Here is a 13349-nt window from a genome sequence, read left to right as displayed (position 1 = left end):
ACCTGGTTTATTCCATGTCCCCAGATGGGTATTCAGTGACTTCTGGTTAAAAGAAGGTGGAATTATATATCTGTACTGCTCATCAGTGACCGCGAGAAACGATCTCCATGGCTAAGAGTAAGGGTGCCGAGCACCATGCAAAGGTTCATGTACCTTTTTAAAATGACCCTGTCTGTATTGTTTGTATCATTTCAAAGGTAAGAAAGTGAAGCTTAGAGAGGTCAGGTAACTTGCCCAGGGCCCCACAGCTGGGATTGAAGCCCAGGCAGTCTGACTCCACAGGGCTCTAACCGCTTCGCATCTCTGCCCTCGTCAAACCATGTATCAGGGGTGATTACAGGAATGTTAAAGCTTGTTGTCGAGCAAAAGACCATGACCTTGGATGTCTCCCTGGCTTCTGCACAACACATGCTTTCCTCCTGCAGGCTCAGGGCCACCAAGTGTCTTGGCCAACACAGGCCCTGCGTGGCATACGCTCACCTTACAACACCTGCCCCCCTAGCAGTGGGACAGGCAGAAGTCATGATGCCTTAAACCCTGCCCCTTGTGTGACCAGAGTAGCCTTGGACTCCTCTGGCCCCTGGGCTGGCTGCCCCTCAAACCCTCAGGGCTCTTACAGGATATGATGTTTCCATATCGATTCTTATTGCGGTTTTCATCCTCTTTGGCTGTGTCCCACGAAGCTGTCTGCCCCTCTGGTAAGGCCTAAAAAGGAAAGATAGAGTGGTTATAATGGCACGAGATAGGGGCTTTCTCCACGTGTAGATGAGCCAGGGTGGGGATCAGATCCACTGGGACGGGTCACTTTGTATAAAGGGCTCCGTATTCTTGGATGTGGCTTGGGGAGAACACAGACTTGGCTTCTCCATGGACTTATTCACTCGTTCATTGACTCAAATATCATTGATGCTTCTGTGTGTCAAGAGCCCAAATCTGGCCCAGTAGGGGAGTCATTTGCTCATTAACTCATTCATTCATTTGACAGATATTTATTGAGTCCCCAGGATGTATTTGGTGCTGTTGTAAGTACTCGGGATACAGAGGAGTAGACAAAGTCCCCTTTAAGCTTCCAGTCAACTGGGTGACGCCGGAAGTGAAAGAGCAAACATACATAATGTCAGACTGTGGCAAGTGCTATGAAGAAAATTAAGCAGGGAGAAGGGACAGTGATGGGGGATGAGAATTTCTCCAGATTTTACACTCTGGGAGGGCTTCTCTGAGAAGGGAACAGTTACCCTAACTCCTTAATCACGTGAAAAAGCCAGTTGTGCCAAAAGCAGGGCATGCTTTCCAGGCAGAGGGAACAGCAGGTGCAAAAGTGGTAACCAAATGACCATATTCAGGGGTGAGGCAGGGAGAGCAGTGATGGGAGCATCTGGACAGGCTGGGACATGTCAGGCTATATAAGGTATCGTGGTCCCTGGTAAGGAGCTGAATATTATTCTAAGTGACACGGAAAGCCACTGGAGGGGTTAGGGCAGTGCAGTTAGCTGATCTGATTTAGGTTTTACAAAGAACATTCTGGCTCGTGTATGGGATGCAGGCCTGGGGAGGAAGCAGGGAGATCAGTTAGGAAGTTGTTGCAATGGTCCAGATAAGAGATGAGGGCACCCTGGACCCTTTATCAGGACGGTGACAGTAGATGTGATTATTTTCAGGATGTTCAGTTGAATACTGTAGATTTTGGTTCCCTCAGAAGCAGACTTGGAAATAAGGATTTGAATACGAGATCTTCTTTGGGAAGCAATCCTAAGGGGCATGGGCAGGAGAGTGGGGGAAATGATACAGTCATGGGAAGGAAGCCAGTACAAGGTACCCCAGTAAGCAAGTCACCACAGTGCACACCTAGGGTTTCATCTCACAGGCCCATCTCACATTGGGGTGTTTACCCACCAATTCCCATCTACCATTGGTTGAGGACAAGTCTTAGGAAACCCTTTGGCACATCTGCCATGCTCTGCAGGTAATGTGTGCATGAGTGTCGAGGGGACACAGGCAGCCAACACATCTGCTGTAGGTGTGGACTAGGAAGGACAGAGGGATGAAGGCTGACTCCTAGACTGTTGGCTTGAAGAAGCGAGTGGAGAGCCGTGGCATTTGAGGAGATGGAGAAGTACATGGGGAGAAAGAGACCGGGGAGGCAGGAATTACGTGCTGTGTTTTGGGCACATCAAGTGCTTAGAACGGCACCTGACATCTGCTGAGTGCCGCCTGCTTCTTGCCACGTTCCACACAGTAAGAACAACAGCAGTGGGAGCCACGTTTGAGATGACGATTCGACATCCAAGCTGAGATGCTGAGTAGGAAGTTGGACGTAGAAGTTCCCAGTCAGAACAGGGGGAAGGGCTGGGAGTCATCAATCCAGGAGGAGACAGACAAGTCAACAACCATGTGGAATGCTTATTTAATAGGGTTATGAGCCAAGTGCTATGGAAACACAGGGGAGGGTGTAGTCGCTGATCTCACGGAAGAGGAAGATGGGCATTCAAGGGAGCTCGAACAGCTGTAGGAAAGCTGCAGAAGCATGAAGGCCCGGCCACGTTCCGATGACTGTTTCCACCTGCCCCCAGTGGCATGGGCTGAATGCCCTGCCCATGAGCCCTATGCCGCTTCTGAGGCTGGATCTGTAATACCTTCAGTCTACACACCTCCCTGTCTGCAGTGCAGGGGAAACGTGCATCCGCTCATCCTGTCACACTAGCCTTGCCTTTGCCCATCCATCCCTTACTAGCTTCAGCCTAAACAAGCAGTCCGTAAGCCAAATGGTCAGAAACTCCACCAATCAGCGGGCTGTTTCACAGGCAGGCAGGACCACTGTCTATGAAAAGCCCAGCTCGTGCACGGTACCCCCTTTCTTGCTTCTAGTCTCCCATGTGTTAAGCCAACCCCGGGTGGGTCTTCTAGAGAAGACGATAGCAAACTTTCTATACTGGGTCAGAGAGTGGGCAGCACGGGCTTTGTAGGCCATGTCCTCTGGCCTGCAACCACTCATACACAAAATGCAAATGAATGGGCATGGCTATGTTCTGACGAAGTTTTCTTTGTGAAACCAGGGGTGGGTTGGAGCGAACCTGTGGCTGTACTTTGCCGACCTTTTTTCTAGAAGTGCGACCATGATCCTCAACTCTGCGGTGGTTGGGGAGGTAGTACCAGTGCTCGTTCTGCTACCTAGCCGTTCTAGATGGAATGGAGGTGGGGTGGGAGGCCCTTGCCTGGGCTGCCTGGCTAAGCTGTGTTCTCTAACTTCGCTTCCCTCGGGGTTTCAGACTGAAGTACTAGAGGGTCTTCCCAGCTATTAATTGATCAGGATTCTGTTCTTTGCGTGTCACAAACCCTTAAGCATCCCGGAGGAAAAGCTAAGCAGGTGCTAGGCTCTGGGCACCAATCTCTGCCCTAAATCTGAGTGTGACAAAAGTGCCACGGAGATAGGAAAGTGCTCACTGCCTCTCCTCCTTCTCCTCGTCCTCTGCCTCCTCCTTCCTCTACATTACAAATGACCACCGCCCTGCATCCCCCTTGCCATCGGCATAGGGCATCTCTAGACCGCAAATGGTTCTTGCTTTTGCATGTAGCTCTCGGAACTCAGATTCCAGCCCCGGGGCCTCATCCTCCTGCCCCAGTCCAGTAGCACCGGCTGTTTCAGACAGCTGGCCAGGCCCATATATTCCTGGCTCTCTGCAATGGTGGGCCGTGACGGTCTCACTGGTAACACTGGACTTCTCAAGGTTTAAACGTATACTCTGGGGGTGGATTTTCTACCTGAAACCCTGCGGCATTAAAAGCCAACTGTTCATTCCATCATACCCACCCCAAAGTGGTATGAAGCCAAGAACAGGACACTCCAAATGTTTTCATAATAATTTTTTTGGGAAAAAAAAATCTGTGGAGTACCTCCTATGTGCTACAGTTTTGGTTACAGTTCGTTGAAGGTTCTGTTATGGCTGTACATCAGAGTCCTCTGGGGGAACCTTATACCTCCCAAAGCCACAGCCCTATGAAATTCCATCAGACTCTCTGGGGATGGGACACAGGCTGCCAGCAGTGTTTGAACTCCCCGGGTGACTCTACTGCACACCCACGGTTCTTGCAAATCGTGAATTTACCTGGAGAAACACTCTCCCACGAGCCTCCTCGCTGGTTTCTCTTGCTTTGGTTTTGTCCCTTCCAATCCACCCTCCACTGTAATCAGAGAGATCTTTCTAAAATGTGAATAGGACCCAATTACTCCCCTTGCCATTACCTTCGGGATAAATTCCAAAGCCTTTGATACAAGGTCCCTAACAACTTCATCCTACAGGCCCCTCCAGCCTCATTTCTTGCCCTTATATTAATATTCCAAAGATAAGGAACTAAACGCAAGGCCACAATTTCAGGCGTTTCCAACTTCTGAGACTGACTTTACGTATGTTCCCTCTGCCTGAAATTCTCTTCCACCTGAGTCCGCCTGGAAAACTCCTACATACCCTTTAAAACCCATGTCGAGCATCTTCTGTTTGTTGAAATCTTCCCTGCTAACCCTCCCACCTCTCCACTTCATCCCCAGCTAGTCGGTCACTTTCATTATTAGATGGACTCCTTTGTATCCAATAATATGAAAGTCTTGTCTCCCAACTTGATGACGGGCTACTCCAGGAAAAGGGCAGCGTCTTATACATGCCTGTATCTCCAGAGCCCAATCCTGGCCTGTACTTCATATGTAGCTGAATCCCCTCTGGAATAAGTGAATGGATTGGACAGATGGCTGAAAACATTAGTGGGTGAGGTGGCTTCTGTGCATTCTCTTTAATCTCAGAGGTGTAAGTGACCTTGAAAAAGTATCTGGTTGTGTTCCCTTCCACAGTGGCCTTCTGGGCAGTGGACAAGCTGATCCATAGCGTCTGCTACTTGGATGCCTTCAGTGATGGAGAGCTCACCACTTCACAATGCTTCCTGTCTCACTTATGGTCAGTTTGGACAGTATTTTGTTTCCTCTGCCTCCATGTACTTTGCCTTTGCCCTGCTCTGTGGGGGACCCTCAGAATTAGCATGCACCTCTATGCTGCAACACAGCACAGATATGAAGATCCCTGTCCACCCCCAGATTTGGGAGTCGTCTCAACATCCAGGCCATACCCCTCAGGATGCACCCAGCATGCCGACATCCTTTGAAAAATCTTACGCTAAACAAAGCAGTTGTGATAAGTAGTCCTTCTCTGAGAAACCACACGGGCCTCTGACACAGCCCTGGGAGCCTCTGTGTCCCCTGCTGGGGTTGGGGGAGGAGGTGTGAGCCTGGGGGCTGTGATGCTGTTGACCGAGGTAGAGGAGGCAAGGCCTAACAGAGCCACCTAGGAGTAAGCAGTAATAACCCCCTTATTGGCAGACTTTGATCACATATCCATTTCCCTTTTTCGGGAGCTGCGATGTAACAGGATAACCTCTTGAAGGAAAAAAAATATGAAGGGGTAGAAGTATGAAAGAGAGACCCATCTCCATCTTCCAAGTGAGCCAGCCGAGGGGCATTATTTTTACATTAGCGGCTAGTTACAGGAGATTGACCAGGGAATGGCGGTGGTCATTAGGAGCTAATCACATTCTTTTCAAACCAAAATTGCCATCTCATTATATTCATCCATTATCAATCTCCGCTTTCCTCTTCTCATTCTCTTCTCCCGAGAGTGCGAGCTCTATTTTTACACTCCTCCCTGAGTGTGGAAATGTTTCCTACTCTTCAACAGTGTTGCTTTTCTAAGGCAATCATTTGGGGGATGTCCTAAAGGATGCATTTGGGGATGTCCTCATCCCTGGAGGGCTGAGCTGTGGTTTTCCTAGAATCCTCAAAAGTCAGACCTGGAAGGGTCTTCTGAGAAAACCATTGCCTCACTTCTTACTGTTGAACACAAACAATTTCACAGAATGCCAACATCAGGCGAGGCTACTCTGAGACCAGGATGGGGCAAGGCATACGCAGGACCGCCACGTAGTCCTAACTAAACACAGAAACAGTATGGATATTGTCCAAGCCAAAAACAAAACAAAACAAAACAAAACAAAACAAAACAAAACAAAACAAAACACCAAACACCCCCTATCCTGGCTAATAGGAGTGACTGCTGCTCCTTTGCCACTTACACCATTAGTCTCTGTCCAGTATCCCTTTCCTAGAGCTAGGATTTATTAAGGTCCCTAGTCTTACCACTGCCTAACGATGCCCAATCCAGAACAAAACCCCAAATCACCCAACACAGCCTGCAGCCTCCGAGCCCTTTCTCACGTCCTCTTCCTGAGATGTCCTGCAGTATTTCAACCTGGCTTGCTCAACTCCAGGTGTGTTCCGATGTGTCTCTCGTTGACGCATTTGGGCTGAACACTAAATGATGAGTAGAAGCCAGCTGTGGCAAGAGTTGGGAGAATATTCTGGGGGGGGGGGTGGGCAAGTGCAAAGCCCTGAGATGGAAGGAGCTCGGTGCGTTCTGGAGCTGGAAAGGGGGGCTCTCTGGGGTCTAGAGAATAACAGCAAGCAAGCGATACATAACGTGGACAGAGAGGGTGTGGCGCCAACGGCGGTCGGTGAACCACTGCCAAGAACATGAGTTTTATTCCACGTCAATGAACATGCTTTGGACATGCTTTCAGGTGAGGAGGCTGAGCCGGGACCAGAAGCATGATAAGTGGCTAAGAGCTCTTGTCTCGTGACCCCTCCCTTCATCCTTGCTGCCAGGCTTCCCAGACTTTAGGATAAAATCTGATTTGGTGCCTACTCCAGACTAATTCTCCCTGTGACCGTGACCCACCCGCTCACCCATCCAGCCTTGCTCCCAGCCCCAGAGCTCAGTAAGCCAGACACTCATGTACCTATGAGACCTCGGTGGGGGTCACGGACTTTTCAGGCCCTGCTGTGCTGAGTCAGTGCCTCAGTTTCCCCACTTGCTACTTTAGTTCCCTGCTCTAACCAAGAACTGTCCCTGATGCCTGGCTGGTTCCTTCTACCTGCTGGTTTGGCTCTCCTGGGATAGGAGGGTCCTTTCTGAAGCTTGCCATCCTTCTTTGGATACTCTTCTTTGTACCTAAGCCTCCTTCAGTTTATGCACAAATAGTGAAATGTCAGAACACAGAGTTTCCAAGCGCAACTCACCTCCGATCTGAGGCTGGGAGTGTCCCGGTCCATTTCATTCCCCTGTTCACCCCCTACCCTCGGCCGATACTGTCAGTTATGATGCCCCTCTCACTCCCTTTGGTGTTATTATATCCTTGGAGATAACTGGATATGATATGCCCTGGGGGGCAGCAAAACCAGGCCGGGGAATGTTGACCAGGCACCTCCTGGCTACTGCCTCAGGGCACAGCCGAGGGCCTGCTTCCTCCATGAGCAGCCCAGCCTGCCCCGACTTCCCTGCCACCCTGCCCACCACGGCGCTCTCTCGGTGCAGGGAAGACTCCAGAGAGTCTCCCCCAAGAAGGCACCCTTTTCCCTGGGTCTTTCATTCATTTTTTTTCTTGTCAAGAACACCTCTTGCCCACCAGCCATGCCTATGAGCCAGGGAAAAGACAGGGCTTTGCCTCGAGGAAATGTTTTGTCATTCCAAGTCTCAATGAACTTTTCTGAAAATTAAGTCAATAATTCGCCCTTCCCAGCCCTGCCATGTCTCTGAGCCTGGTCCGCAGGCTGGGTGGGTGGGGACGGCTGCTCGGCAGGTGCTGGACCTGCTCGAGCCACGATCCAGTGTTTAGCTGCACCTGTGACGGGGAGGCAAGGAGGACGTGGCTATTTCTATGCGCAGTGCTCACAATACTGAGCACTCAGAACGGTTTATAGCCTAACAAGCTAAAATGCAAAGAACACACCCTTCAGGCTAGGGGTGGGGGAAGGGTTTGACTCTATGCGGTGGCATGGGGAATTTTCTGCCAATGGAACTCTTATGTATCTGGGTGTTTACGTGACTCTGTGCATTTGTTAAAACGTATGGAACTGTATACCTCTGCCCCCCCTCAATGGATTTGATAGCATGTAAATTAAAGAAAACGACAAACAACACCCCGTGGAGTTGGGTGATCATCAGTGACTACCCGGGGTAACCGTGCCTGGTGCACAGGTGGTTGGAGGCTCTTCCATCCCAGTCTTGCCTAAGGATGTGCTCTCGAGTGCCTGTGGCTTACTTCTGGAATTCACTCTCTGCCTCCCTTTGATCACGAATGTCCAGTTTATTGTCATAAGACCAAAGACGGGGGCTCCTTGCAACATCTGTCCTGGTTTGCCTTGGACCAAAGGGCTTCCCAGGATGTAGGATATTCATTTTAAAACTGGGACCATCCTGGACAAACTAGGACAAGTTGTTCACCCTAGGAACTGGTAAGACCGAGTATTCAAGAAGTGAGAAAGAGTTTCGTGGAGCTGTGGGAAGCTTACGGTCTGGTCTCCACGGAGGTCCGTGAGTTCAGTCAACACCCATGTTTACTGACGTCCGTGGGCTAGCTGTGGATGGGAAGGGCCCCCATGGATGGCTGTACTGGTTGTGCACAATGCTAGGGTGCCATGTCTGAGGGAGCATCATACATCTGGTAGGCACGATACGTTTCTGTATATATTATGAACAAGTATCTTGAGACAGGTGCACTTTTGCTCTTTCACCCAAAGGAGCTGTATGAATTAGTGGCGGCCCTGGCAAAGCCCAAGCTTGCAAAAAACTCCTCTTTCTGAGCTGAAAAGCCCATGCCTTAGGGATTATAAATGTGGATAGAGAAGGCAGGAGAGGATGAGTAATGACATCTACTCAGAGTGGTATCAGGAGAGCAAATATTATTGCGACCATGTCACTAAATAGACGATAATTTATGAGTTCTGCTGGGGAAGCAGAGCAGAAAATCAGATGGCAGCGAGATGGGGTATCTGTCTGTGACAGCAGCTCTGATCAAGGCGGAAGAGTTGAGTGCGTGTCTGTGTGTAGGGTCACAGAGCACCATTTAAACAGCCCCCATTAAAAGCCACAAGGTCTCTTTTAAAAACAAATTTTAGGACCGTGGTTCTCAAATTTGGTGGTCATTCACAAATCCAGAGGTCTGGGCCCTGTCCTGTGTCAATGAGCCTGCGTCTTAATGTTCTTTCCTAACTCTCCAGGCCATTCTGACACGGCACAGTTTAAGAACCACTGTCTTAGGCACTAACGTAAATGGAAACAGCAGATTCCTGGGGAAGAGTCAACTTAAATTTTAAGGCAGATACTCGGGGCCCCTACAGAGACAGCCCAGAGATGTGACAGTCTTTCTACATTGGTGTCTTTCTTTAAGAAATACTACCTTTTTCTCTCTCAAGTAAATACATAAAATCTTTAAAAAAAAAGGGCGAGGGGAAGTCTGCTCTTCCCTCTGCCTCTCTTCCTGGCTTGTGCTCTCTCACTCACTCACTATCTCTCTCAAGTAAATAAATAAAATCTTAAAAAAAAAAAAAAAAGAAATACTGCCTTTTTTTTTCCTGGATAGAACTATTCTTAATTACAAAGATTTCTGCCAGCACTGTGTAATTCAGTGAAGCTGATATTTAGTATTTATATACTATTTTGCAGATGGTTTGGAGAACAGAGAGGAGTAAGACTGCCCCTGCCTTCACGAAGACTCTGTCTCCTGGGGAAGCTCACACAAGGGTACCTCTTTTCCTCCCAGCTCTGAGCCTATGATCTGGTGGGGGGCAGGTCCCTGCATCCCATTCTAGGCTACTGACATGTGGTCCCCTCCACACACTGTCTCCATCTTTGTGCACAAGCTTCTGGGTGGCTGTCTCTGGGCCAAAAGCTCTTTCTTGAAACAAAGTCAGCCAGAGGTAAGGGAGGGCTGTTAACAGGCATGACTGTTGCCTTGTTAATTCTGTCCAGGAAAACTGGGCAAGGGGTGTAAAATTCCTCTTTATCTCCGCAGCTGGTTTCATTTTTATTTTTTTTCATGGGCGGGCATCTTTGTTTCTCTTCTAAGAACTGGCTTCAACATTTCAATTCTTTCATGTTTCTGAGCCCCTGCACGCTGTGGTTCCCTCAGCCACACATGCTTTTCCTCCACCCAGCTTTCTTCTACTTTTCTTCAACTCAGTGTCTCATCTTTTGTGAAGATTCTGATTGATCTTGGCAGTAATAACTGACAAAAAGCGAAAACACTACCACCACCACCCACATTCGTCCTGGGCTGGCCTTACCTACGTGCCGCTAAGCATCGTAACCGGGGTTTGTTATGTAAGTACAAGGTGTAGTAAGACCATGGTCTTCCTTTAAAGTAGGGTCTTCATTTCCTCTGCTGAGCTTTCTGACTATCTCCAGGGCTCCAGCAGTGCAAGGGACACAGTAGGCACTCAGTGTTTCTGGCCAAATGAAGGAGAAACATATACACCAGCAGGCTACGGAGTCCACGCTATTCAGTCAAGTATTTCACAGGAGGTGAGAAGGGGACCCAGGGATGGACAAGTTCTGGTCAAGACCACCCAGCATGTCAGGAACAGACTGAAAACCAAGTCTCGACTCTTGGTCAAGGGATTTTTCTCTGGTACCATCTAAAAATTACTCACTTGGTTGGGGAGAGCTCTCATATCAAATGCAGAAAATACTGTTTGTCGGGTTACACAGAGAAGTAGAAAATAAAAATAGGCTCAAAGGAAAGCACTGAGTTAACAGTCTCTCCCACATGAATTTTTTTCTTGCTAGAAAATCTTTCAAGTCCGAACCCACATGGTTTACTGATGTCTTTGGGCCACCCTCTGAAAATGGCCCATTTTCTCCTTAGTTTAGTCCACAGGGAGTGGCGTGAAATGAGCAGGTGGAGTCCAGGTCTTCCTATTTTGGTCACTGTGAGTTCCCAGAGTTGGAGAACAGCCATGGTTTTCCCCTTCATGATTGGGGCACATGCTGCTAATTCCCCAGGCCCCTCCCCAGAATCCCTCTCAGTCGAAAATTAAGGAGGGGGACCAGAATCTCTTAGGAGTTGCCTGCCAGGGGGATGCTCTCTGACTAATCTTATCAACTGAGGAGAGAAAAAGTTGTGGGAGAAGCAGCGGGAGGTCTACTCTGCCCCTGCTCAGGTGGCTCTGAGCAGAGAGGGGGGACTGGGGTGTGCTGAAGGACTCATCTCCATGGTGACGCCCCACGCAGAGGCTGCCTGCCACCATCACCCACAGCTGACTAGGAGAAACATGGCAACCCCGGCCTCATCTCGCAGCAGACATGCATGTGGCATGTCTGTCCAGAGCTGGAGAATGAACAAATGTTTGCTCTTCATTAGGCTGTACCCTATTCCTCACAGCTGTTCCTTGTTGCCTTAAATAGTCTTAATGGGGCTGTAATAACCAGATACCTTCTGGTCACCCTACTGGGCTCATCATTCATTATGATGACAGACTGCCTGGATTGGACTGGGATTAAAATGCTTCACTTCTCTCTATGACAAAGTCACCCCTTCCTGTTGTTTCGCATCTTCTTCGAGCCTGCTACTCCTCTGACCGTGATAATGCCTGGGCTTACCGGGCTCACAGACAACTCCTCTCTCCAGCCAACATCTCCTGGCATTTGTTGGCAGGCAAAGGTTTTTGCTTTGTAACTGGGGAAGGTGGGAGAATCTGGGCTGGGAGAAATAGGACCGGAAGAGGGACGACTCTGCAGTCCAAGACTGTGTGCAGAAGGCCTCCCGGCTTCAATGTGGCTGGGTTCCATCGCCTCTGAGAGGGGGTCTCACATGCCCCATGGCATCAGAGGTGACCAGCAGCAAGTAGAGTAGGTGAGGTGATGGGTCTGGGGACACAGGCAAGCCATGCACTGGGAACTCCATGGTTCTCCTCAGACCACTGTCCCTTAACCTTGAAAGTACATTATAGTTACCGGGAGAGCTTAGAAAATACAGATCTCCGGATCCCACCTCCAGGAGTTCTAATTTGACTGGTCTGAAGAACAACGTGGGCATTGGTGTTTTTAAAATTTCCCTACATAATTCTAATGTATGGCCAAGACTGAAAACCTCCAGGCCTCATATTAGTATGTGAGGTGCAGTTAATTTGCCTTAGGTCTCCTTGAGTTTCTGGGAACCCAGGGCTCCTGGTCAATCATGGTTGCTAGGACTGGAGATGTAACTATGGGGGTGGTAGCCCCAGAAAGGGGTCCAGTGGGATGATATATCAATAGCAGGGAGATCCAGCTGGCCTGGACAATTAATTCCTACCTAGGCTCACAAAATATGTGGGACAGAAGAATTTTTTAGATCACTTGGCCAATCGCTTTTCCCTCATTGCCTAAATATGGAAATGGAGGCCCAGGAAGGAGAATGACCTGCCCAAGGTCACCCAGATACTTAATGAAAGAGACAGGACTTGAATCTAGGCATTTTGACTATTAGAACGATTCATACATGACTTCAAGTCATCGAACTTAAATTATATATATTGAGAGACTCAAGTTTACACGCTAAAGAGCATGAGCTGATTTTATGTCTCTACATGAGAGAATGTGTGTGGGCTTGTCTGGGCTCTGGGCCCAGTCTCCTGGTTTGAGCAATTCCATCCTTTCCTTCAATTAGTGTCCCAGCCGCCTACCCGCCTACCTGCCCCTGGTTTCCCTGCTCTGATCTATGCCAGACAATTACATCTAAAATGTTAATTCAACTTTAAAAAATGCTGCTCCCTTCCATGATTCTGCATGACCACTAGAATAGAATCCAAACTCCTTAGCCTGACAAATGTCCCTTTGCTTCCCTACCCCAGCCTGGTCCTTCTGACAATTCCAGCCCCATCTCCCTCCATGCTTTGTGCACCAGACATAGTTTGTGTGCCACATTGCTTCTGGTTCTCTTCACTCAACCTGCCATATGTACCTCTACGCCACAGCCTGGTCTAGTCCCTCTGCCCAGAACACCCTTCTTTGCTTTCATTTGATTATTCCTGTTGTTCAAGCTTTGGTTCAGGCTTTATGTCTTCTAGAAAGCCAATGGCCATCCAGCCCCAGGCTAGGCTGAATACACGCCACCCCTCAAGGGTTCCCATAGTCCTCTGTGACATTTTGCCAAGATATTGAAGTGATCAGTTTATATGCCTGTGTCTAAGAATAGGCTCTAAATTCTCCCAGAAGGCAAGGGCTCTATCTCTTCTCATTTCCTAGAGCTTAGTAACGTCTGGTCTATGGAGAGTACTCACACATTGAGCCGAAATTCCACAAGGCTCAGTCCTTGGTTATCATCTCTGTCGATGCTCACTGGCCTCATGACTTTGAGCTGTCTTATGGCTTTAATATCATCTATGTGACAGGAAGTCCTGAATTTTTCTCCCCAACTCAGGCTTCTTTCCTAATTCCAGAATCATATATCCAACTACCTACCATCCTTCTCCACTAATGGTCTAATAGGCATCTCAA

General features: G+C 48.8%; 1 protein-coding gene and 1 non-coding gene across 3 annotated transcripts in view; one reads left to right on the top strand and one right to left on the bottom strand.

The window, feature by feature from the left end:
- Nucleotides 1-13349, bottom strand: part of PTPRT (protein tyrosine phosphatase receptor type T) — a 1022164-nt gene that overhangs the window by 78422 nt on the left and 930393 nt on the right. For both annotated transcript variants that reach the window (XM_044385622.3, XM_044385623.3), the window contains one exon: nt 618-705. In XM_044385622.3, coding sequence (XP_044241557.1) covers nt 618-705 — 88 coding nt within the window. The remainder of the gene's footprint in view (nt 1-617; nt 706-13349) is intronic.
- On the top strand, nt 7710-7804 carry LOC125283126 (small nucleolar RNA SNORA17). Its single transcript, XR_007190732.1, has one exon. It is a non-coding gene; the product is annotated as a small nucleolar RNA SNORA17 (small nucleolar RNA).

Source organism: Ursus arctos, unplaced genomic scaffold (assembly GCF_023065955.2).
Source record: "Ursus arctos isolate Adak ecotype North America unplaced genomic scaffold, UrsArc2.0 scaffold_16, whole genome shotgun sequence".
NCBI classification, from domain to species: domain Eukaryota; kingdom Metazoa; phylum Chordata; class Mammalia; order Carnivora; family Ursidae; genus Ursus; species Ursus arctos.
Note: the sequence above shows the minus strand (reverse complement) of the source record. Positions and strands in the feature narration are given on the sequence as shown.